This window comes from Coregonus lavaretus (assembly GCF_964263955.1).
Source record: "Coregonus lavaretus genome assembly, contig: HAP1_SCAFFOLD_785, whole genome shotgun sequence".
NCBI lineage: Eukaryota > Metazoa > Chordata > Actinopteri > Salmoniformes > Salmonidae > Coregonus > Coregonus lavaretus.
In genome coordinates, this window is record NW_028161714.1 from 136537 (window position 1) to 161190 (window position 24654).

The 24654-nt window shown below is 42.9% G+C and overlaps 2 protein-coding genes across 2 annotated transcripts in view; one reads left to right on the forward strand and one right to left on the reverse strand.

Moving 5' to 3' along the window:
* LOC311120198 (progesterone-induced-blocking factor 1-like) overlaps window positions 1-8547 on the reverse strand; it is a 130753-nt gene extending 122206 nt beyond the window's left edge. Inside the window, exons 1-5 of the mRNA XM_084194815.1 lie at window positions 7681-8547; window positions 3545-3645; window positions 2325-2523; window positions 827-946; window positions 165-298 (exon numbers count right to left, since the gene is read on the reverse strand). Coding sequence (XP_084050941.1) covers window positions 165-298; window positions 827-946; window positions 2325-2523; window positions 3545-3645; window positions 7681-7938 — 812 coding nt within the window. The 5' untranslated portion in view covers window positions 7939-8547. The remainder of the gene's footprint in view (window positions 1-164; window positions 299-826; window positions 947-2324; window positions 2524-3544; window positions 3646-7680) is intronic.
* Window positions 8548-19534: 10987 nt separating this feature from the next.
* On the forward strand, window positions 19535-22632 carry LOC311120195 (tRNA methyltransferase 10 homolog C-like). Its single transcript, XM_084194811.1, has one exon. The coding sequence runs from the start codon at window positions 19820-19822 to the stop codon at window positions 21782-21784; it is 1965 nt and encodes a 654-aa protein (XP_084050937.1). The 5' UTR covers window positions 19535-19819; the 3' UTR covers window positions 21785-22632.
* Window positions 22633-24654: the final 2022 nt, after the last annotated feature.

Genomic DNA, 24654 nt, shown 5'->3' on the forward strand with positions numbered 1-24654 from the left:
GAAAGGAAGGAGGGGAGGGAGGGAGGGAGGGAGGGAGGGAGGGAGGGAGGGAGGGAAAACATTTGTCGAGTCAAATAGTCAATTTTTTTGCCAAATCATTCTCCAGACATTTGATCTGACAAGGATACTTCATCAAAACAGAGGTGATCTTTCCTCTCCCTCACCGTTTGACGTTAGCGTAGTTGTCCCGTTTGTAGTCTCCCTCCCGGATCAGCTGTTTAGTGTCAGCCAGCTCAAGAGTTAGTCTCTGGCTCCTGATCTCCACCTCTGACCTCAACCTCCGCTCCTCCTCATAACTCTACCCAACAGAAGAAGAAGAGGGGGGTTGGGCAGTACAATCAGATGGGACCAATGCTGTTCCGTCACAAACAAAATCCCTCTTAAACAGGCGGAGCTTCAGAACCAAACCGGCCGGCCGTAACCGTGCCTGAGACCTGAAGACCGGCGGAGCTTCAGAACCAAACCGGCCGGCCGTAACCGTGCCTGAGACCTGAAGACCGGCGGAGCTTCAGAACCAAACCGGCCGGCCGTAACCGTGCCTGAGACCTGAAGACCGGCGGAGCTTCAGAACCAAACCGGCCGGCCGTAACCGTGCCTGAGACCTGAAGACCTGCGTTAGCTCCTTGAGATTTAGCCTAGCCTTGTGCTTAGCGGGCTAACAGTCTCTTGTGATTCACAGGTCCAGTACAGTGCCTCCATGAAGGCTTTAATCTGTCCTCTGTGTACCTTCATGAAAGCTTTAATCTGTCCTCTGTCGTGTGTGTGTATGTGTGTGTGTGTGTGTGTGTGTGTGTGTGTATGTGTGTGTGTGTGTGTGTGTGTGTACCTCCATCAGGGCTGTGATCTGAGTCCTGTGTGTGTCCAGGTCGTCTGCCAGGCTGGTCTTCTTGACATGGAGCTCAGAGAGCTGGGCTTTGAGAGGACTCACCACCTCATAGAAACACACCTGGAACAACAACGCATTAACACCATATTAACACAACACACAGCATTAACACAACACACAACATTAACACAACACACAACATTAACACAACACACAACATTGACACAACACACAGCATTAACACAACACACAACATTGACACAACACACAGCATTAACACAACACACAGCATTAACACAACACACATCATTAACACAGCATTAACAACACACAGCATTAACACCACACTCATTAACAACACACAGCATTAACAACACACAGCATTAACACAACACTCATTAACAACACACAGCATTAACACAACACATCCATCCAAATGGCCCAGTTGTAGCTACACCTAAAGAAGATCCTTTCTCCAGCTAGACTGGTCACATCTGGAATAAGAAGCCAAGTGCCAGTTCCCCTCATGGCCCCCAGCTCTCCCTCCTCATTCCTCCTCCTCCTCCTCCTCCTCTTCCTCCTCCCCCCAGATCTCACCGCTACGTATTCAGGGATAGATAGTTTCTCCTCCCTCCTCATTCCTCCTCTTCCTCCTCCCCCCAGATCTCACCGCTACGTATTCAGGGATAGATAGTTTCTCCTCCCTCCTCCTCCTCCTCCTCCTCCTCCTCCCCCCAGTTCTCACCGCTACGTATTCAGGGAAAAATAGTTTCTCCTCCCTCCTCCTTCCTCCTCCTCCTCCCCCCAGATCTCACCGCTACGTATTCAGGGATAGATAGTTTCTCCTCCCTCCTCATTCCTCCTCCTCCTCCTCCCCCCAGATCTCACCGCTACGTATTCAGGGATAGATAGTTTCTCCTCCCTCCTCATTCCTCCTCCTCCTCCTCCCCCCAGATCTCACCGCTACGTATTCAGGGATAGATAGTTTCTCCTCCCTCCTCCTCCCCCCAGATCTCACCGCTACGTATTCAGGGATAGATAGTTTCTCCTCCCTCCTCCCTCCTCCTCCCCCCAGATCTCACCGCTACGTATTCAGGGATAGATAGTTTCTCCTCCCTCCTCATTCCTCCTCCTCCTCCCCCCAGTTCTCACCGCTACGTATTCAGGGATAGATAGTTTCTCCTCCCTCCTCATTCCTCCTCCTCCTCCTCCCCCCAGATCTCACCGCTACGTATTCAGGGATAGATAGTTTCTCCTCCCTCCTCCCTCCTCCTCCCCCCAGATCTCACCGCTACGTATTCAGGGATAGATAGTTTCTCCTCCCTCCTCATTCCTCCTCCTCCTCCCCCCAGTTCTCACCGCTACGTATTCAGGGATAGATAGTTTCTCCTCCCTCCTCATTCCTCCTCCTCCTCCTCCCCCCAGATCTCACCGCTACGTATTCAGGGATAGATAGTTTCTCCTCCCTCCTTCTCCTCCTCCTCCCCCCAGATCTCACCGCTACGTATTCAGGGATAGATAGTTTCTCCTCTGGGATGTCTCGGAGCTCCTTGTATTTGTCCTCAGTGAGCTCCAGGTCCCTGAGGCTGCGTCGGAGGTCTCCGGCCTTGTCACACAGCTGTCTGTTGGTCTCCTCAAGCTGCTTCTGTCTCAGTAGGATCCCGTCCATCTCCTGCTTCCTCAGAGCCTGCTGCTTCCTACAGGACAGACAGACAGAGAACCACACTGACTTGAGGCTAATAGAAAAAGGAGTGCTCCTTCCATGGCTGCTTGGAGGAACATCTCCCAATCCTTTAGAGTCTGGCTTCAGCAAGGTGATCATGTGTTGACCTACGACCAGTCCGACTGATCAGAGGGAATCTATCAAATCCGCCATATTATTATGGCCAAGGCTAAGGTAAGTCATGGCCTCAGCTCTGTTTGTACCTGCTCTCATCCTGGGTGAGTTGCAGCTGGCTGTCCATATTATTATGGCTAAGGCTAAGGTAAGTCATGGCCTCAGCTCTGTTTGTACCTGCTCTCATCCTGGGTGAGTTGCAGCTGGCTGTCCATATTATTATGGCTAAGGCTAAGGTAAGTCATGGCCTCAGCTCTGTTTGTACCTGCTCTCATCCTGGGTGAGTTGCAGCTGGCTGTCCATATTATTATGGCTAAGGCTAAGGTAAGTCATGGCCTCAGCTCTGTTTGTACCTGCTCTCATCCTGGGTGAGTTGCAGCTGGCTGTCCATATTATTATGGCTAAGGCTAAGGTAAGTCATGGCCTCAGCTCTGTTTGTACCTGCTCTCATCCTGGGTGAGTTGCAGCTGGCTGTCCATATTATTATGGCTAAGGCTAAGGTAAGTCATGGCCTCAGCTCTGTTTGTACCTGCTCTCATCCTGGGTGAGTTGCAGCTGGCTGTCCATATTATTATGGCTAAGGCTAAGGTAAGTCATGGCCTCAGCTCTGTTTGTACCTGCTCTCATCCTGGGTGAGTTGCAGCTGGCTGTCCATATTATTATGGCTAAGGCTAAGGTAAGTCATGGCCTCAGCTCTGTTTGTACCTGCTCTCATCCTGGGTGAGTTGCAGCTGGCTGTCCATATTATTATGGATAAGGCTAAGGTAAGTCATGGCCTCAGCTCTGTTTGTACCTGCTCTCATCCTGGGTGAGTTGCAGCTGGCTGTCCATATTATTATGGCTAAGGCTAAGGCAAGTCATGGCCTCAGCTCTGTTTGTACCTGCTCTCATCCTGGGTGAGTTGCAGCTGGCTGTCCAGTCTCAGGACCAGGATCTGTTTCTGGTGCAGGGCATCATTCAGCCTTTCCTCCAGCTCCTCCGTCTGGGAAGGAGAAGAGAGCACAGTCCATGAAAACCATTAGAGTGACACACAGGTGTGTCCCGAATGGACCCCTTTTATCTTTCCTATATAGGGCACTACTTTAGCTAGGCAGGGAAAACCCATTTTGGTAAGATAACTACCCGTATTTTCCGCACTATAAGGCGCACTTAAAAGCCTTTAATTTTCTCAATAAACGACAGTGCGCCTTATAATCCGGAGCGCTTTATATATGGATCAATTGGTTAATTCATACTGGTTGTACACGGCGCTCAAGGCGCTCTGTCAAAATGCTTCATTATGAAAAAACAATAAAAAACAATTTAATAATAATGAAATGTTTCAGTACGACTTTGATATTCCCGTGAACCGCACTGTGGAGAAAACGGGGACCAGTACGGTGTCTGTACGCACCACAGGGGAATGAGAAGTCATCCTTCACTGTAGTTCTCGCCTGCCAGGCTAATGGCCAGAAACTTCCACCCATGGTTATTTTCAAGAGGAAGACCTTGCCAAAAGAAAACTTTCCAGCCGGCGTCGCCATCAAAGCTAGCCCGAAGGGATGGATGGATGAGGAAAAGATGAGTGAGTGGCTGAGAGAAATTTACGTCAAGAGACCGGGTGGCTTTTTCCCACACAGCTCCGTCCCTATTGATCTACGACTACATGCGCGCCCATATCACCGATGCTGTCAAAAAAACAAAGTGAAGCAAACTCATTCGGAGCTTGCCGTCATTTCCGGGTGGATTCACTAAAGAACTCCAGCCGCTAGATATTGGTGTCAACAGGGCGTTCAAAGCTAGACTGCGAGCTGCGTGGGAGCAGTGGATGACAGAAGGCGAACGCACGTTCACCAAGACGGGGAGACAGCGCCGGGCGACATACGCCACTATCTGCCAATGGATCGTGGATGCCTGGGCTGATATATCGGTCTCAACTGTGGTCCAGGCTTTTCACGAAGGCAGGAATAATCTCTGAACTGCCAGGCAACAGCAGCGACACTGACTCGGATAATGACGAGAGGGAGCCGGGAAGGTTGGATGCCGTAGTCACCCAACTGTTCAATTCGGACACTGAAGAAGAAGAATGAAGAATTCGAGGGATTCGTGGACGGGGAATGAACTGAAAAAGTGAGCTTTACGTGTTATACGTCAACTGAACAATGTTGAGTTATGCACTAACGTTTGATTTAGTGGTATCAGACTGTTTCTTTTACTACGTGTTTACTGAAGCAGGGAAAAAATTCCCCTCCACGTTTGGGGAGAAGAATGAGCAAGGCTGGGAGATATTGTTAATATGCACATTAACGTTTGAACAACGTTACCATGGGAGTGAACAGAGTTGTCAGAACGCTTAATAAAGTTAGACTTTATCTGACTGTTTTGTTGACATTCCCTTTAGCACAGCTCCATCTAGTGGATGCATAACGCAACCCCAGTCAAACGTTTGACTGCAGTCTCTTCTATTCTATGCGCCTTATAATCCGGTGCGCCCTATATATGAAAACAGTTCTAAAATAGGCCATTCATTGAAGGTGCGCCTTTTAGTGCGGAAAATACGGTAATGCAAATTATACTGGGTCTGGAAAATGTATATAGGTTCAGAACTTTTGTGAAACAGCACAGTTAAAAATATATGCCAAATAGAAATGAAAAGCGGATGGTGTTCAGCGATAGATGGGAGGGGTTGAGGGGAGCTGAAGGATGGGACTAAAAACATATTATAAGAGTGTGCAAAGCTGTCATCAAGGCAAACTGTGGCTTTTTTGGTTACTACATGATTCCATATGTGTTATTTCATAGTTTTGATGTCTTCACTATTATTCTACAATGTAGAAAATAGTAAAAATAAAGAAAAAACCTTGAATGAGTAGGTGTGTCCAAACTTTTGACTTGTACTGTGTATATATATATATATATATATATATATATATATATATATATATATATATATGGGGGATTGGAAATGCAGACAATTACATTGATGGAAGCTACAATCTACCCGCAATCTTGAAGCTGATCTACCGCCTACATTTTTTTTTTTTTTTAAGGTGTGCGTATATATATATATATCTTCTTTATTTATTTAGGCCGTATATACAGTGGGGAAAAAAAGTATTTAGTCAGCCACCAATTGTGCAAGTTCTCCCACTTAAAAAGATGAGAGAGGCCTGTAATTTTCATCATAGGTACACGTCAACTATGACAGACAAAATGAGAGAAAAAAATTCCAGAAAATCACATTGTAGGATTTTTTATGAATTTATTTGCAAATGATGGTGGAAAATAAGTATTTGGTCAATAACAAACGTTTCTCAATACTTTGTTATATACCCTTTGTTGGCAATGACACAGGTCAAACGTTTTCTGTAAGTCTTCACAAGTTTTTCACACACTGTTGCTGGTATTTTGGCCCATTCCTCCATGCAGATCTCCTCTAGAGCAGTGATGTTTTGGGGCTGTCGCTGGGCAACACGGACTTTCAACTCCCTCCAAAGATTTTCTATGGGGTTGAGATCTGGAGACTGGCTAGGCCACTCCAGGACCTTGAAATGCTTCTTACGAAGCCACTCCTTCGTTGCCCGGGCGGTGTGTTTGGGATCATTGTCATGCTGAAAGACCCAGCCACGTTTCATCTTCAATGCCCTTGCTGATGGAAGGAGGTTTTCACTCAAAATCTCACGATACATGGCCCCATTCATTCTTTCCTTTACACGGATCAGTCGTCCTGGTCCCTTTGCAGAAAAACAGCCCCAAAGCATGATGTTTCCACCCCCATGCTTCACAGTAGGTATGGTGTTCTTTGGATGCAACTCAGCATTCTTTGTCCTCCAAACACGACGAGTTGAGTTTTTACCAAAACGTTCTATTTTGGTTTCATCTGACCATATGACATTCTCCCAATCCTCTTCTGGATCATCCAAATGCACTCTAGCAAACTTCAGACGGGCCTGGACATGTACTGGCTTAAGCAGGGGGACACGTCTGGCACTGCAGGATTTGAGTCCCTGGCGGCGTAGTGTGTTACTGATGGTAGGCTTTGTTACTTTGGTCCCAGCTCTCTGCAGGTCATTCACTAGGTCCCCCCATGTGGTTCTGGGATTTTTGCTCACGGTTCTTGTGATCATTTTGACCCCACGGGGTGAGATCTTGCGTGGAGCCCCAGATCGAGGGAGATTATCAGTGGTCTTGTATGTCTTCCATTTCCTAATAATTACTCCCACAGTTGATTTCTTCAAACCAAGCTGCTTACCTATTGCAGATTCAGTCTTCCCAGCCTGGTGCAGGTCTACAATTTTGTTTCTGGTGTCCTTTGACAGCTCTTTGGTCTTGGCCATAGTGCAGTTTGGAGTGTGACTGTTTGAGGTTGTGGACAGGTGTCTTTTATACTGATAAACAAGTTCAAACAGGTGCCATTAATACAGGTAACGAGTGGAGGACAGACAAGCCTCTTAAAGAAGAAGTTACAGGTCTGTGAGAGCCAGAAATCTTGCTTTTTTGTAGGTGACCAAATACTTATTTTCCACCATAATTTGCAAATAAATTCATAAAAAATCCTACAATGTGATCTTCTGGAAAAAAAAATCGCTGTCTGTCATAGTTGACGTGTACCTATGATGTAAATTACAGGCCTCTCTCATCTTTTTAAGTGGGAGAACTTGCACAATTGGTGGCTGACTATGTGATTTGCTGCACAGACCGCCGCTGCCAACCTCTCGCCCCACAGTTTGGGAACCACTGCGCTAGACTAGTGTCCATGGGGTCTGTGCAGCAAATCACATTTTATTTGTCACATGCTTCGTCGACAACAGGTGTAGACTAACAGTGAAATGCTTACTTACGGCTCCTTTTCCAACAATGCAAAGTTAAAGATAACAGGCTGAACGTTTGACGTCCAGACTTTAGGGCCCTCTGGTCATAAGTAGTGCACTATTCGAATAGGGTGCCAGCTGAGAAGCAACCCCACATGTATGCTGATGTGAAGGATTGGTAGCTAGTTACCTAGCTAGAACATATTGGAGATCCTAGCTCTAACTACCTTAGTCAAGTGGTCCACTTTCATGTTATCTATGATGAGGTTTTTCTGCGACATCTCTATTTTCAACAGCTGAATGTTGTGCAGTAGCTCTTTCCTTTCGATGAGCTGCCGAGTGACTTTCTGGGCCCCGGTCCCGTCTCGTTCGTCCGACGATGAGATGTCTTCGGTGGGCACCGTGGTCTCCAGACTGAATTCTTCCGACTCCTCTAGCGAGCTGGAGATGTTCACCGACGGGTTTTTCTGCTTCTTCGGAGGCATCTTGTAGCTAGATAGGTACCTCGGTTTTTGTCAAGCAAGTAAGGGATCTGCTTTTGCCAGGTAACTAACGTTACTAGCATACAACTTTAGTATTACCGAAGATTAAGGATTAGCGAACTCAAAGAGTTCAAGGACATCAAGGCGTTAGCCTAGCTGACATTAACTAGCTAGTTGCATGATTGGACTAGCTAGTTAACGTCGACTGTTGCACCATATATACTGGTAACTAACTCCTTATATATGTGGTTGCACTAACTGTTAGCTACAGTGCTATAGTACATAACATAGTTAGCTAGCTAACGTCGACTGTTGCACCATATATACTGGTAACTAAGTCCTTATATATGTGGTTGCACTAACTGTTAGCTACAGTGCTATAGTACATAACATAGTTAGCAAGCTACTGTTGGTTAAAGTTCACTGTCCAACAGGTAGCTTCCTATCTAGCTGGCTAATTCCGTACAAATTATTCATTTTTTTGTCATATCCATCAATTCAATGGGGTTTAGCATTTCCCACTTCTATTCGCGAACTAAAATGTAAATGTAAACAACCCGAAATGTTTGGTGGTCGCTGTTTTAATAATTTCAACGGTCCCGCTCCGAAACCATAGAAACCGCCACCAGCAGATCACAACAAACAAACGGAAGTGACATCAGAGTCACGTACATCTTTTTGCGACCGCATCTTCTTCTTCTTCGAGGTTTTATTGGCGGACTACATCCAAATATGGTGTATTGCCACCACCTACTGGGTGGGGTGAAAACAGAAACTTTAACCACTAAAAATATAATAATAATAATACAAAAAAACTAAATATGAATCAACCCTAATCAGGCTCTGGGGCCCGAGAGGTTGGTACACTACTCCGTGTAGCTCTTCAGATGTTAAATATTTTAATCCCAGAAATAGTTCAGCTGCATTAACAATGATATCGATCTTTCTGGACTTACTTTCAACTTGTGCAGTTCCGTTTACCACCATTGCTATAAATGACACAAATCCCACCTACTTCACATGAAGGATTTCTGGGTCCTGCTGTTGATTCTCAGGCTGTGGTGTAGGCAGACCGTTCTTCACTACCGCCGGACCTTCAAATATACTCACTCTTTCCACCCTTTTGACAGCCTCCGCATAGGAGACTCTCAACTGCCCTGATTTGAGCAACCTCGGTCTCTTTCACCCTAGTCGGGCACTCCAATGATTGCGCTTCATGCTCCCCATCACAGTTGCAACATGTTGCTCCTTGTCTATTGTCTTCTAATAGACATTTAACGTCTCCTTCATAGCGGTCATTCCCTCACATCCCACATCCCGGCTTCTCTGTCTGCAGACACTTCTTACATGTCCAAACATTTTACAGAAAGAACATTGCAAAGGCCTATTTACAAAAGCTCTAACAGTACACATATCCCAGTTGCACTCGAGTCGGGAGAGACTCCCCGTCAAAAAAACAGTAGAACAGACAAACTTCTTCTTCTTTTTGCCATTAACCATACGATTCATTCTACAGACATCGACCACTCCTGGAATGTCCTTCAATAAAGCAAATGTCAACAACATCCTCCGAGACTCCAGAAATTACTCCCTTGACAGGTGCCCTGCTCCGTAGCTCAAAGCATGATACATTATATCCATCAACTTGTTTGATATCCAACAGACATTTCTTCTGTTCCTCAGAAACTTTACCCAATGCTTTTTCCATCATTTTGGATGTTTTGAACGGGGTTCCACAAGTCAGGCATATGCCTCTCTTTCAAATCAAATCACATTTTATTGGTCACATACACATATTTTATTTATTGTTTTTATTATTGCAACAATAATACCAATATTACACATCAATACAGGGACATTCATGTGAATACAATACATTTAAATGTGACAAGGCAATGAGAAATTAACATACATTCAGAGAAATTACTTCTAATAATTTGTCCAACTTTTTAAGTTACACAAGTTTGAGGGATTTATTAAATTGTAACAGTTCAATTAAAGAAACTGTCGTATATGATGAATGGTGGCAATTATCGCTGTCAACAAAGAGTTCGCCATACTGCATCGTGTTAGAGGCTTTTATTAAAATCACGAATTTACAGCATAGATACAGACTCGCGATGTCCGGAGAACGGCTCCCAGATTGTTATGGCCGTTCTGCCGTCTCATCGTTTAACCCCTATTTATAAACAATGCAAAGGGAGGGGCTACTCCCTCTTCTGGCCAATCACCAGTCTCCCCTCGGGCGTCACCCTCCAAGCGGCACATTTCAAATAACATCATAAAACATCCCCCCTTTGGCCTGAACAACCAACATTCCATTTCGTCATGAAAAACATTTAACAAAGGCATAATCTTCAGATACGATATTCCCCCCTTTCGAGACGAAATAAACGTCTCGAAAACAAACAGAATAAGATTATGACTATTAACCATTTATCTCATTGAATATTCTTAACCTTAAACCCAAAAACATTCTCCTCTAGAGTGTAAATACCTTTCTATGAAATACCTGTTTATGAAGTGTGAATCCATTACTATGACATATGAAGAAATCTCTATGAAGTATGAACACATTACTATGAATTATGAATAAATCTCTATGGAGTGTGAGAGCGAAAAACTGTCCAGCAGCCATCCATCCATATCAATCAAGACAGTAAAATTCTCTCACGGTCCCTCTGCCCCAGGCAACCACCGTCGGTACTCCAGATAACCTCATTAACCATGTAAATACATTTGAAACTATGATGCCATTAAATACACATGTTTCCCCTGCAAACAAAATCCTATCCAGAAACATCCACTCTCAGGCTGGTCAACCCATAGGACCTGAAAGGGAATCTCTCCCTGCTTAAACGTCCTTTCCCTAAACCCCATCGAAATAAACAAAAGCATCTAAGATCCTCATCTGCATTCAATAACATCAAACATCATTCTACTAAAATCAATACCTAAGAATATGACACAATTATGTATTACACATCAAATATGTCTATATTTCATTGCCAACACTGGAATGTAGTCCACTACACTTCATCTCCCTGAAGTGTCCTCTTCCAATGGACTTGTTGATGATGGAATCAGCCACACCCTCCTTGTTTCATCTCCTCCAGTCATATTGTCCCTTCATATTGTCTTTGTTTGAGTATTCCAATCTCCACATGTTCTCCCAAATGCTTCTGGAATGACAAGAAAATAAACGACCAAACAGTATCCTTTGCAAAACAACCACTTTCAAATTAAACATCAACATCAATTTAAGAATATAAAAATGACCTATAAATGATGTATGAATCACATTAACCTATCCCCCCCTTGATTCATAAATCATACTAAAATCATACTAAAAAAAAATGTTTTCCTTGAAACAATAAAAATAAAATGATCAAATAATCAAAAAGGATATTTATCCATTCAGTAGTCCATCTAGACCCCCTCGTCCGTCTTTATCCAGATCAGGAACAGTCCACACCGGCATCTGAGTGTTGTCTCCAGGCACCACTTCTCCAACCTATCTCAATCTCATAACTTTCTCAAAAGTCAGTACAAACATCACACAGTGTTATCAAAGCTTAAACTAGAATCTGACCCATCACTGCCCCTACTGGCCTAATTGATCTTGCATCCTCTCAGATCCCCCAAACACATCCCTTATAATCATCTATAACCCCAGTGATATTATCTGAACTATCTGGACTCAAAGTATAACTAATATTTATCAATATTATCTTCCCAAATGTTACACCATACCATGAATAAAGTCCCTCCTTCTCCCTTAAACTTATTCTTCAATGATAGGCTTGAAGACTATGACATGTCACCATGTCACCCTTTTACCCCTAGAGTTAGCTGTGTTCAATGCTATCCCTCTTCTAATGGTAAAACCTCATATGGAAGCTTCAACGTTGACATGTAACCAAATCCTGTTAATTCATAATGTAAGAATATACATTTTATCATCACAAACCCACCAAATATCTCCAATTCCCCATAGTCATAGGCAAAAGCTAATCTTTTAACCATCAAAGTCCTGCTCTTCTTACTCCCTGGTATATTAAAAAGTAACCTATTATTTGTCATTACTACCCTTAAGGTCATACTTATCCAAAGTTATCATATAACATCCCAATCTGATCTTCCCATAAACACACCCTTTACCTCATATGTTTTATTAGAACAAAAACAACTTTTAGCCCTCAATATTTCACCTGAATATTTCAGGTTTCCACTGTTACCTGATTTTACTTTCCATCTAACAATTCCCATGGGGTAATCCATTCACCCAAGAACCCTTAAACCCTACTGTTCTGACAACTACATTATTTTATCTGTTAATGACTGTTGCCGATACCACAGTCATGACAAAGCATAACCCTGACCCACACCTGCCAGAGGCCGCGCGACCGTCTAACACGTTTTGGGCTGGCATCCCCAACAGACATCAACCCTCAAGATTCCTCACTGATTCTTACAGAATGAGTTAATCTATCTCTAATTTCCACAACAGAGGAACGAGCAGCACTGATCAGATGCCCCCCCCCCTCTGTCATCAAAATCAAAAGACCTCATCCTGCAACTTCCATGATGAATCTCTCTTCTCCATTTCAGATTAATCTATATTGCTCTCTACTACTATCTGCTCTACTTTTTTAACCCTATTCGTAGTAACCTAAACCCCTGAGTCTCTCTTGCTGCCTCCTTTAATTTCAGAAAAGTTGTTGTCGGTATCATACTCCTATATTTGCTATTGCCATAGTATCATTAATCCCTTCCAAAGTTACCATTAACGTCGTTGATTTAGTTGATGAATTAAAACCCTTAATTCCCTCTAGTGGGAAACTACCAACATCCTATTCGATTATTCCCTGTTGGAGTGACTACTGTAATAAACTTATCCTTAACTCCCTCTGTGACTGTGGAAAGTTTTACAGACTTCAAATCTTCCATTATAAGCATCACCTTACAAATTACATAGCCCTTTAACCAATCATTCCTAACCGGAACAAATTCTAATGCTTGCACTAGATAAGTACACATATATTCTCCCTAACCTTTCTCTATAATATTACGCAACATAAGTGAACAGTCACTCCTAACCCTATTCCAAACTATACCTCCTTCTACTCCTGGTCCTCATAACAATACTTATTCTCCATAATTATCTCTCCATATGGGAGAAACGTCCCCATCCTAAACCCTAATAAGTATTTTTCCCCCTAAAATTGGTTCTGTATTGGTTCCCTTATAATCAAATGCAATCTATTTATGACTTTAATACCTATCAATGTTGAAAGAGTTAAATTGCTTCTCCCTGTTGTTCTAATAGACTGAAGTGTTAATGTCCTTATTTACTCCTAGTTTTCCCCCAAGACTTTGAACTCTTTCCTTGTACTTCCATCCATCCCCCCTAGTGTCACTTTTTCCCCCTTTCAGTTCTACCTCTAAACTTTAAACCTTCTGATTATAACAAAAGGTACACCTATAATGACCTTGATCTCCCTATTCTAAAGTGTCATTCATTACGGTTCTCTCTCTCTCTTACTACTAACGTTAAAACTTAGCTTACTGTCTCAGAGTTCCTTCACCCCTAGTTCTCTTAACTTATTTTAATCTAATCTTTTCTCCCATAACATTTAAAACCTTTTCCCCTGACTTATTGACAAAATCTCTTACCACCAACTTTTAGAATATGTGATTGGGAAAGTTCCCCACCTGCTTCTGACTCATTACACACAGACTTGGCAAAACCGACTAAACACCTTTTAGCCTAACCTCAAATCTCTTAGTGTAAGAATGTAACCCAAAATAACAGTCACCCCTATTAAGTTTTTTCCCAGACAGATTGTCTAACAGGCAATCTAATACATTATCATCCTTCCTATGATATTTATCTTTTAAGCAAATGACTCCCCAAAAACCCTACTTCTTAAAATAGTCTACCAGACAGTCAGTCGTCTAGTGTGCATCTTATTGTACGCTTCAATTCTCTTCCCAACACTACAATAACAGTATCTTCTAATATTAGTACTTTAAGAGTAAGTACTACCTCAAATCCCTATCCTAATTAGTTATCAATTAGTGAGATGTTTAACCTCTTTAGGCTGAACACAGATAAGTTTTCCCCTATTCACTATCACTTCTAATGGCCGGTGGTTTCAACTGTTAGCTATTTTCTCTTCTTCTCTAATCGAGGCTCTCAGCAATGCACCCCTTCCGGATATTCTCGGCACTCTAGAATATTTAGTGTTCACCTGAAGCACAGGTGATCTTCACTTGCTCGTTGATCTTCCTCTGTTTCTTCTTCTCCAATTCTGTGTCTGTCCAGAAACTGACAGTCGATATGGAACATCTGGTCCCCCCTTGACTGGTACAATTGCCTTTGATATTGTTCAGTTAAAGCTGTAACAGTGATTGTTGATTTGATTCACTCTGATTCTTCATAACCAACACTTCTTTTCTTCTTCTCCACCACCAGTTATAAGTTGTATTTGATAGAGTTTTCTTCGTCCGGTTCTTCTCGTTGTGGACCTATCAGTATTCTTCAAAAGGTTATCTTCTAAGTTCTGTCCTTGAAATATCATCTTCTTACCAGTGGCCTTTCCTTTGGCCTCACTGTATTATTCTTCTCCTTCAATTCTTGGGATTAAAAATGTTCTCCGCAGGTTCTCCTTATCTCTTCTGTATCTTCAGCGTCTCGAGCTGTTCCTCTAGCTCCCTTGCCTCTCCCAAGGTCGTCTCTTCCTCCAGGCCTGATACGCCTCGGTATATATCTCCTATTTCTTCTTTGCCAGTCATTGTAGGATAAAATCCTCTTGAACATACAACACCTTTAATCTCCAAATCTTCATCACTTTCTTCATCAGAACTCGACTCTCTTGTCTCCTTCTTCGTTCAACTTTCATCAGAGATCAAGTCTCCAGTATCCTTCTTTCCTCTCTTGCCACTTCCTTCTGATCACAGAGTCACCTACCCATGACCTCTCATCAATCACTCTCATCGTCATCCTCCTCATCTCCTTAAGTTCCCAGACATCTCGGTTTTCTTCCGTCTTCTGGATTCATCTTCATCGTTGTTTCTGCTCGTATTCGTCTTCATCTCTGATGTCATAATCACCCTGCTGGATGATGTCTTTCTGCTGAATCCATATGTGAGAAAGGTGTACTAACTTCTGCCATTAGTCTCTCCTAACACTACTCTAACCCTACTTTGATCAAAAAATGACTATTTTAATCAATTTTCCCCTATATCAAGCCCTTTATATTCCTTTATTGTGAACTATCCTATTTTAGACTATATATAACCTAAACAAATCCATTAACCATCCTGAATAATTAACCCCAATTCCTATTCCTATGTCACCAATATCAATTAGTGTTAGCTATCTTACCACAACCCATCAACTGCAAGTAAATGCAAGTTAGTCATCTTCAGACTAAAATACCCCTAAACAAAGCCTTTAACCCCTTGCTCTATTAGCTTTAATTATCATAAATTTACAGAAGAATCCTCAATCCATCCTGGATTCCCAACACATCTGTAATTAAACCCCAGTGATGCACATAGCCTCCAAAATGCAATTTTTAATGAATCAGTTTGCCACGCCTATGCGAAATGGTCACAACATCACATATCCTGTTAGGGAAAGATTTTGTAACCATAATCAGTACCAAAACCTTTTTGACTTGATCCTCTGCCACGTGACGTGATCACTTCCTGTATCTCCTCGCTCCCCCTCTCTCCTGTCTCTCATGACAAGGGATAAAGACACAAGAACAGCTTTTAGTAGTTCATGCCATCACTGAGTATTTCCAACCATTCCATATTCATTCGTTCTACATTATTCACTCTAAGACTAAACTCAGAATTAAATAGATCGCTCAAAAACCTTTTTTTATTTTAATCCGTTATTTAATTATTTAATTCAATCTATTATAATCCGTTATCCTATATTTAATGTATAAATTCAATAGGCTACAAAACAAGTTTCATCTTTAACCAATCGCAGTTTAAACTAGAATCATCATGTTAAAATTTCTCCTCTGTCTGTCTATTTTCCTTGCCGGGTAACGCCAAATGGGACCTATGACCTGTACCCCACCATTTTGTTTTGTAGGCTTAGCTCACCCTCATTTCGTAGTTTTTAGCCCCGTAAAATCAAGCGCATGCGCACATCCATTCAAGCCCATGCTTACCACACAACAGAACGATAGAATTACGCTACAGCGTCACTATTTTATACCTTATACTCACACAATTACACATAACAGAGCTCACATTTGCGTAGAACTTTCAGTTCCACCACATACAAACAAGTTTAAGAGGCTTGAATCCATCGCAGTGGACCTCTAAGGATATCCGTTAGCATGTAGCACGCAACACAATTAGCATGTAGCATTTAGCTTAGCCTAAGGTACACTGACACAAAACACAATTAGCATGTAGCATTACCATGCACCTCAGCCACCATGTAGAATGTAGCATGATTCACACTTTAGCCTTAGCAACGATGTACCACGTGGCCTGAAACAATCAAGCATTAGCCACGAGGCACCACGTGACCAAAACAATCCAGCCTTAGCCTCTAGCTAACTGCGGCCTAATACACAATCCCACATCCTGCGCTTCCCTTAACATATAACCATAACCATATCCTTGCACATAGTTACCAATGAAATATAACTCCATCATTGTCCAACGTTACCAATGAAATAACCCCATCATTGTCCAACGTTACCAATGAAATAACTCCATCATTGTCTATAGTTACCAATGAAATATAACTCCATCATTGTCCAACGTTACCAATGAAATAACTCCATCATTGTCCATAGTTACCAATGAAATAACTCCATCATTGTCCATAGTTACCAATGAAATAACTCCATCATTGTCCACAGTTACCAATGAAATAAAAATGTCTCCTACCGTTTTTCTAAATTTGTCATTGCCCATAGTTACCAATGAAATATACATTTATGCTCTAAATCCTCATTGTCTATAGTTACCAATGAAATATAAACTTATCACTCTAAATTATCCTTGTCTATAGTTACCAATGAAATAACATTTTAGCAGACTCCAGTCGACCAGCAACAACGCTACCGAGGCCAGGTCATAATGGAACATCCCCTCAATGTACACAAGTCATATCCAATCTAACAACCTCCGAAGCGGTAAGAACACTCACCCTTTTCCATGCTTCAGAGAGAGAGTTAGACCGGCGGTTGACTGAAACAAGGAAGAGACGCAAAACCAGCCCCACGTTGGGCGCCATTATGTCGTATATGATGAATGGTGGCAATTATCGCTGTCAACAAAGAGTTCGCCATACTGCATCGTGTTAGAGGCTTTTATTAAAATCACGAATTTACAGCATAGATACAGACTCGCGATGTCCGGAGAACGGCTCCCAGATTGTTATGGCCGTTCTGCCGTCTCATCGTTTAACCCCTATTTATAAACAATGCAAAGGGAGGGGCTACTCCCTCTTCTGGCCAATCACCAGTCTCCCCTCGGGCGTCACCCTCCAAGCGGCACATTTCAAATAACATCATAAAACATCCCCCCTTTGGCCTGAACAACCAACATTCCATTTCGTCATGAAAAACATTTAACAAAGGCATAATCTTCAGATACGATAAAACTACAAAATAAATAATTTCCCCATCCCATCCCATTTGCGTGTGTGAATATAATATTTGGCCAAGAGAATAGCCTAATAATGTTAATAAAATAGTTATGATCGGAATTACAAGGATAAGCATAATGCCATCTAACACCATCAAAGGTAAACATAGGTATTTTTTAAAAGATTTTATACACAACCATTCATGAATTTCAATCCATAGTTTACTAGAATGGCGGCATGAAAAAAATAAATGCTCTATAGATTCTGAATCAGAGGAGCAAAAAACACAAGGCGTTTTGTCAAAATTGAACCTTTTGTGCAAGAAATCATTAACGGGTAAAAGGTAGTCGCTTTTGACCATAGCATTGGTTGGTCACTTCCATAGCAAAATATTTGAATTATAATCCATATTTAGCAGATGTTATTGCGGGTGTTGCGAAATGCTTGTGTTCCTAGCTCCAACGGTGCAGTAGTTTCTAACAATTCACAACAATACACACAAATCTAAAAGTAAAATAATGGAAGTAAGACATCTATAAATATTAGCACGAGCAATGTCTGAGTGGCACTGACTAAAATACAGTAGAATAGATTACAGTATATACATATGAGATGAGTAAAGCAGTATGTAAACATTATTAAAGTGACTAGTGTTCCATTATTAAAGTGGCCAGTGATTCCATGTCTATGTATATAGGGCAGCAGCCTCTAAGGTGCAGGGTTGAGTAACCGGGTGGTAGCCGGCTAGGGATGGCTATTTAACAGTCTGATGGCCTTGAGATAGAAGCTGTTTTTCAGTCTCTCGGTCCCAGCTTTGACGCACCTGTAAAAAATAAATAAATAACGGTATTCCTACCAGATATGATGGGTTATTATCAGAACTATATGTATTATTTCCCACAACAATTGTACTTATTTTTTTCATTCTTCTGGACCGAAATTCTTCTATGTATTGGCCATTGAGAGCCCTTGAAGCCTCCGGTCGGCCATATTGCCACTCCCCAGTAGACGCAGTCTTCCATTGGAATGAATGTAATTCTACAGTATTTAAATTAAAGATTGTACCATCTAAACCGCTGTGAAATATATTTTCCATAACCAACATTTTTTTATTTTCAGCTGTTTGAAGCTGGTTTACAAAACCTAAAGTAAAAGACACAAAAACGAAATTTACGGGAAGCATAGAAATTGCACACATAGAACACATCTACTGCTTATTAGACTTGCTTTCAATGAGAATGACATATCTATTACACACATTTCTATGTGAATTTGGTGAGGAAGTCAAAAAAAAGTTACATATTGCAGCTTTAAATGTTTCAAGGACAAAATGACATGTATTTAAGTATTTTGTTGTTGTAGTGGAGACAATAACATTAGTAATCTAAGAAAATTATACTTTAACGAAAATGTTCTTATAAAATTTTTCATTTCATGTTTAGCTCACATAATATAATTTAAAAGTATGCATCAAGGTGTCTGTCATAGAATACACGTGGCAAAAAAACCAATGTAGAATATTTAGCTAGCAGCCTCCATGGAAATTCGCTATTACTTGTGCTAATTTTTGTTAGCATTCTGATGATAGACGCCCAATGGGCTTTTTAGTGTTTTTTGGAGCCCCCTTTCTGTAACTTCCTAAATATTTTTTACGACTGTGGGGGAGTGTCAAGATGGAGGCACGGTGGCTTCAACACAGCCCCCCTGTCGGTCACCTAGTGTATATATAAACTATTGAGTTGGACGCAGGTGAAGTTTAAACTCAGTTGGTAGTTTAGGGTAATTTCCAGCTTCAAATTGTCTCTTGCATTAAACGTTGTTTACTATTTATTGACGTAGGAAAATAACATATTTTTGTAAGATTGGTGAAATGTCTTCTGGACAAATTGTTAGTCTCAAACCGTTAATCCCGGAACAAATATTTTTGCACTTGCATCAGCACGACTGAATAATGGCGTTGCACACGTTTCTAACGTGACCTTTCGATATTCTTCGATAAGCATGGATGGCAAATTGAATTCAGACTGACGCAAATGTAAGACATTTAATGGAATACTACCACGATTATGTGATCTATTCTGTCCTTGTTGAGAGTGGACCTTAATTGCAGTTTGTATGATTTTTTTGTGTGATTATGGAACACAATCGCTTCCTATCATGTCTGCACGTCTACCTGTATTCCCTCCTCTCCTGATGGACAGTTCTGGGACTTTAATATAACGACGTGAATGTCAACATCTTGACCCCATATGCATGTATCATCAAACCATTGAAATGATGAGGTTTCTGACCCCACCGCTTTTCAACGAGCTGCGGCGGCGTATCCCGCTGCTACCACTCACCTGCCCTCTCCCACACCACCACTCTGCACGCCTAAGCCGTCCTCTCTATACCGGGGCCACACTAAGAAAAGATGTACCCCTCCCTCAGCCTAAAGCAGAGCAGACTGAAGAGAAACTGGACCTGGACATATGGAAGTCTGTGATGAAGCTTCAGGTCCCAGCGCCGGAGGAGGAGAAACTGGGAGGTGTGGAGGAGGGAGGTGGTGGTGGTGGTGCTGCTTTTTCAGGACCAGGAGGAGGTGTAGCAGCAGGAGGTGTAGCAGGGCAGGAGGAGATTTCCTCCCCGCAGGAGGCCACCAGAGAGCTGGTAGTGATGTGGCGTCAGGCTGGGAAGCTGGTGCCAGAGAGCATGACTGACGAGGAGCTGGGGATCCTGGCGGAGCTCCAAACCAAGTCCTCCAAGAAGAAGTACCTGAAATACCTGGCCATCAAGGAGGGCCACAAGAAGAGCCGCAAGGAGAAGCAGGAGAAGAGGAAGGGAGAGAGGAGTGAGAGGTTTCTGGAGGATGATAGGATCAGGCCCGGTGGTCTGAGAGGAGAGGAGGGGGAACTGAAGAACACCTTCCTACTCCAGTTCTGGGGTCGTTCCCTGGATAAGCTGCTGGGGTGGAGGTCGGCCCAGGCCATGGTGTTCGGCCAGCCACTGGTGTTTGACATGTCCTACGAACAGCAGATGACGCGTCGGGAGGTGGAGAACACCGTGTCCCAGCTGATGGAGGTGGAGGGGTGGAACCGCAGAGCCCCGGAACCCTTCCACCTCCACTTCTGTAACTTGCAGCCCGACGGGGGCTACCGCAGGGAGCTGGTGAAACGGTACGGCGCCGAGGCCTGGGAGCGCCTCCTCATCACCTCCACAGAGCAGCGCCACGTGGACCTGTTCTCCCGGGACGACCTGGTCTACCTGACGGCTGACTCCCCCAACGTCCTCCGTACCTTCGACAACTCCAAGGTCTACATCGTGGGCTCCATGGTGGACCGCTCCATCCAATCGGGGCTGTCGCTGGCCAACGCCAAGCGTCTGAAGCTGAATACGGCCCGTCTGCCGCTGGATGACTTCCTCCAATGGGAGACGGGGGCCAAGAACCTGACTCTGGATCAGATGATACGTATCCTGCTGACGCTGAAGGAGACGGGGAGGTGGGAGGAGGCGTTGGAGTACGTACCCAAGAGGAAACATGATGGATTCTACCAGGAGAGAGACAGGGGCTCAGATAGGGCCAGGGGGTTTAGTGGGAGAACCAGAGACACAGGGTTCAGAGCTGGGGACAGAACCAGAGACGCTGGGGACAGAACCAGAGACACAGGGTTCAGAGCTGGGGACAGAACCAGAGACACAGGGTTCAGAGCTGGGGACAGAACCAGAGACACAGGGTTCAGAGCTGGGGACAGAACCAGAGACACAGGGTTCAGAGCTGGGGACAGAACCAGAGACACAGGGTTCAGAGCTGGGGACAGAACCAGAGACACAGGGTTCAGAGCTGGCGACAGAGACAGAGACACAGGGTTCAGAGCTGGGGACAGAGACAGTATGGAGGAGTGGAGACAGAAACAGATGAATGGTGTGGTCCGAGAGAGAGGCTCCACTGCTAGACATAAGGACAGTGTATTCAGTAGTAGAGACAGGGACATCAGGACTGGAGACAGAGACAGTATGGAGGAGTGGAGACAGAAACAGATGAATGGTGTGGTCCGAGAGAGAGGCTCCACTGCTAGACATAAGGACAGTGTATTCAGTAGTAGAGACAGGGTAGCAGAACCTACAGGGGATGCAGAGACCACACAGACCAGCACCAGGGTACGGACCTCACTGAAAAGCAAGATGGAGGATCGCAACAGTACAGCCAAGAGCGGGAAGAAACGGCGGGAGGAAGAGTAGCCTTATCAACCAAAGATACCGAGACATTTCTCCTCTGAATGTGGTTCTGTTTCACCATGTTGGTGTAAATCAGGGTTCTTCAATTCCGGTCCTGGAGGGGGGGCCGAAACACCTCTGTTTTTCATCCTCTCCTTCTAATCAGGGGCTAATTCAGACCTGGGACACCAGGTGAGTGCAATTAACTACCAGGTAGAAATAAAAAAAAACAGAAGTGTTTCGGCCCTCCAGGACCGGAATTGAAGAACCCTGGTGTAAATGGATGTGGTTCAGAGATGAACTGATGATGAGAAGCCCTGGTGTAAATGGATGTGGTTCAGAGATGAACTGATGATGAGAAGCCCTGGTGTAAATGGATGTGGTTCAGAGATGAACTGATGATGAGAAGCCCTGGTGTAAATGGATGTGGTTCAGAGATGAACTGATGATGAGAAGCCCTGGTGTAAATGGATGTGGTTCAGAGATGAACTGATGATGAGAAGCCCTGGTGTAAATGGATGTGGTTCAGAGATGAACTGATGATGAGAAGCCCTGGTGTAAATGGATGTGGTTCAGAGATGAACTGATGATGAGAAGCCCTGGTGTAAATGGATGTGGTTCAGAGATGAACTGATGATGAGAAGCCCTGGTGTAAATGGATGTGGTTCAGAGATGAACTGATGATGAGAAGCCCTTGTAAATGCCTTGAACATAAACAGGTTGATAGCAACTCGGTGAGACTGTTGATTATTTGGACTCTTTGGCGTGTCCTACTGAGTGTCAATGGACACTGAACAAAAATATAAACGCAACATGTAAAGTGTTGGTCCCATGTTTCATGAGCTGAAATAAAAAAAATCCCTGAAATTTTCCATATGCACAAAAAAGCTTATTTCTCTCAAATCTTTTGCACACATTTGTTTACATCCCTGTTAGTGAGCATTTATCCTTTGCCAAGATAATCCATCCACCTGACAGGTGTGGCATATCAAGAAGCTGATTAAACACCATGATCATTACACAGGTGCACCTTGTGCTCAGCTGGTAGAGCACGGCGCTTGTAACGCCAGGGTAGTGGGTTCGAGACCCGGGACCACCCATACACAATAATGTATGCACACATGACTGTAAGTCGCTTTGGATAAAAGCGTCTGCTAAATGGCATATTATTATTATTATTATATTATATTATATTATTATTATTATTATTATATTATATTATTATTATTATTATTATTATTGTGCTGGGGACAATAAAAGGACACTTTAAAATGTGCAGTTTTGTCACACCACACAATGCCACAGATGTCTGAAGTTTTGAGGGAACATGCAATTGGCATGCAGGAATGTCCAGCAGTCAGCATGCGTCGTTTTAGAGAATTTGGCAGTACGTCCAACCGGCCTCACAACTGCAGACCACGTGTAACCACGCCAACCCAGGACCTCCACATCCGGCTTCTTCACCTGTGGGAATGTCTGAGGGGGGTGCTGAAGAGTATTTCTGTCTGTAGTAAAGCCATTTTGTGGGGGGAAACTCTTTCTGATTAGTTGGGCCTGGCTCCCCATTGGGTGGGCCTGTGCCCTCCAAGGCCCAGACATGGCTGCACCCCTGCCCAGTCATTTGAAATCCATAGATTACATTTTACATTTTAGTCATTTAGCAGACGCTCTTATCCAGAGCGACTTACAGTGAGTGAGTGCATACATGATTAGGGCCTAATTCATTTATTTCAATTGACTGATTTCCTTAAACTAACACAGTCAAATCTTTCAAATTGTTGCATTTATATTTTTTGTTCAGTATATTTAACTAAAAAATGTTAATGTCATTATATTGTCTAGGTGAATTACAGTTTAAGTTAAAAACCATTTACTCCAGAAGAGCAATATTTCCATTCATCCTGTACTCAAGCGTTATGATTTGGACAGATTCTCACTAAAGAAACACACAGTAAATAGTAGATGTAACAAATCTTTAATTTTGGTCTCTGACATGAAGGAATTTAGAAAAATCTTTACAAAGAGAAAATGGTCAACAACAAAAAACATTAATCTTATTTACTTTTTAGTCATTTAGCAGACGCTCTTATCCAGAGCGACTTACAGAAGCAATTAGGGTTAAGTGCCTTGCTCAAATCAAATCAAATCAAATCAAATTTTATTGGTCACATGCGCCGAATACAACAGGTGCAGACATTACAGTGAAATGCTGACTTACAGCCCTTAACCAACAGTGCATTTATTTTAAACAAAAAAAGTAAGAATAAAACAACAACAAAAAAAGTGTTGAGAAAAAAAGAGCAGAAGTAAAAATAAAGTGACAGTAGGGAGGCTATATATACAATAGAATAAAGTGACAGTAGGGAGGCTATATATACAGGGGGGTACCGTTGCATAGTCAAGGGCACATCGACAGATTTTTCACCTAAGTCGGCTCGGGGATTAGAACCAGCAACCTTTAGGTTACTGGCACAACGCTCTTAACCACTAAGCCACCTGCCGCCCACTTTCATCTACTTACACGCCTTCTTAAAAGTGAAATGTTTTCAGTCACTTCATGGGGAAGACAGTGCATTCAGAAAGTACAGTATTCATAGCCTTTGACCTTGAATTAAAAATGGATTAAATTGATATATATTTCTAACCCATCGACACACAACACCCCATAATGACAAAGTGAAAACGTGTTTAGAAATTTTAGCTAACGTGTTGAAAATGAAATGCTGAAATATCTCATTTAAATCAGTATTCACACCTTAAAAACACAAGGCGAAATCTCCGCTGGAGTTGTTGACCAAGAAGACAGTGAATGTTCCTGAGTGGCCTAGCTAGATAGTTTAGACTTAAATCTACTTGAAAATCTATGGCAAGACCTAAAAACGGTTGTCTAGCAA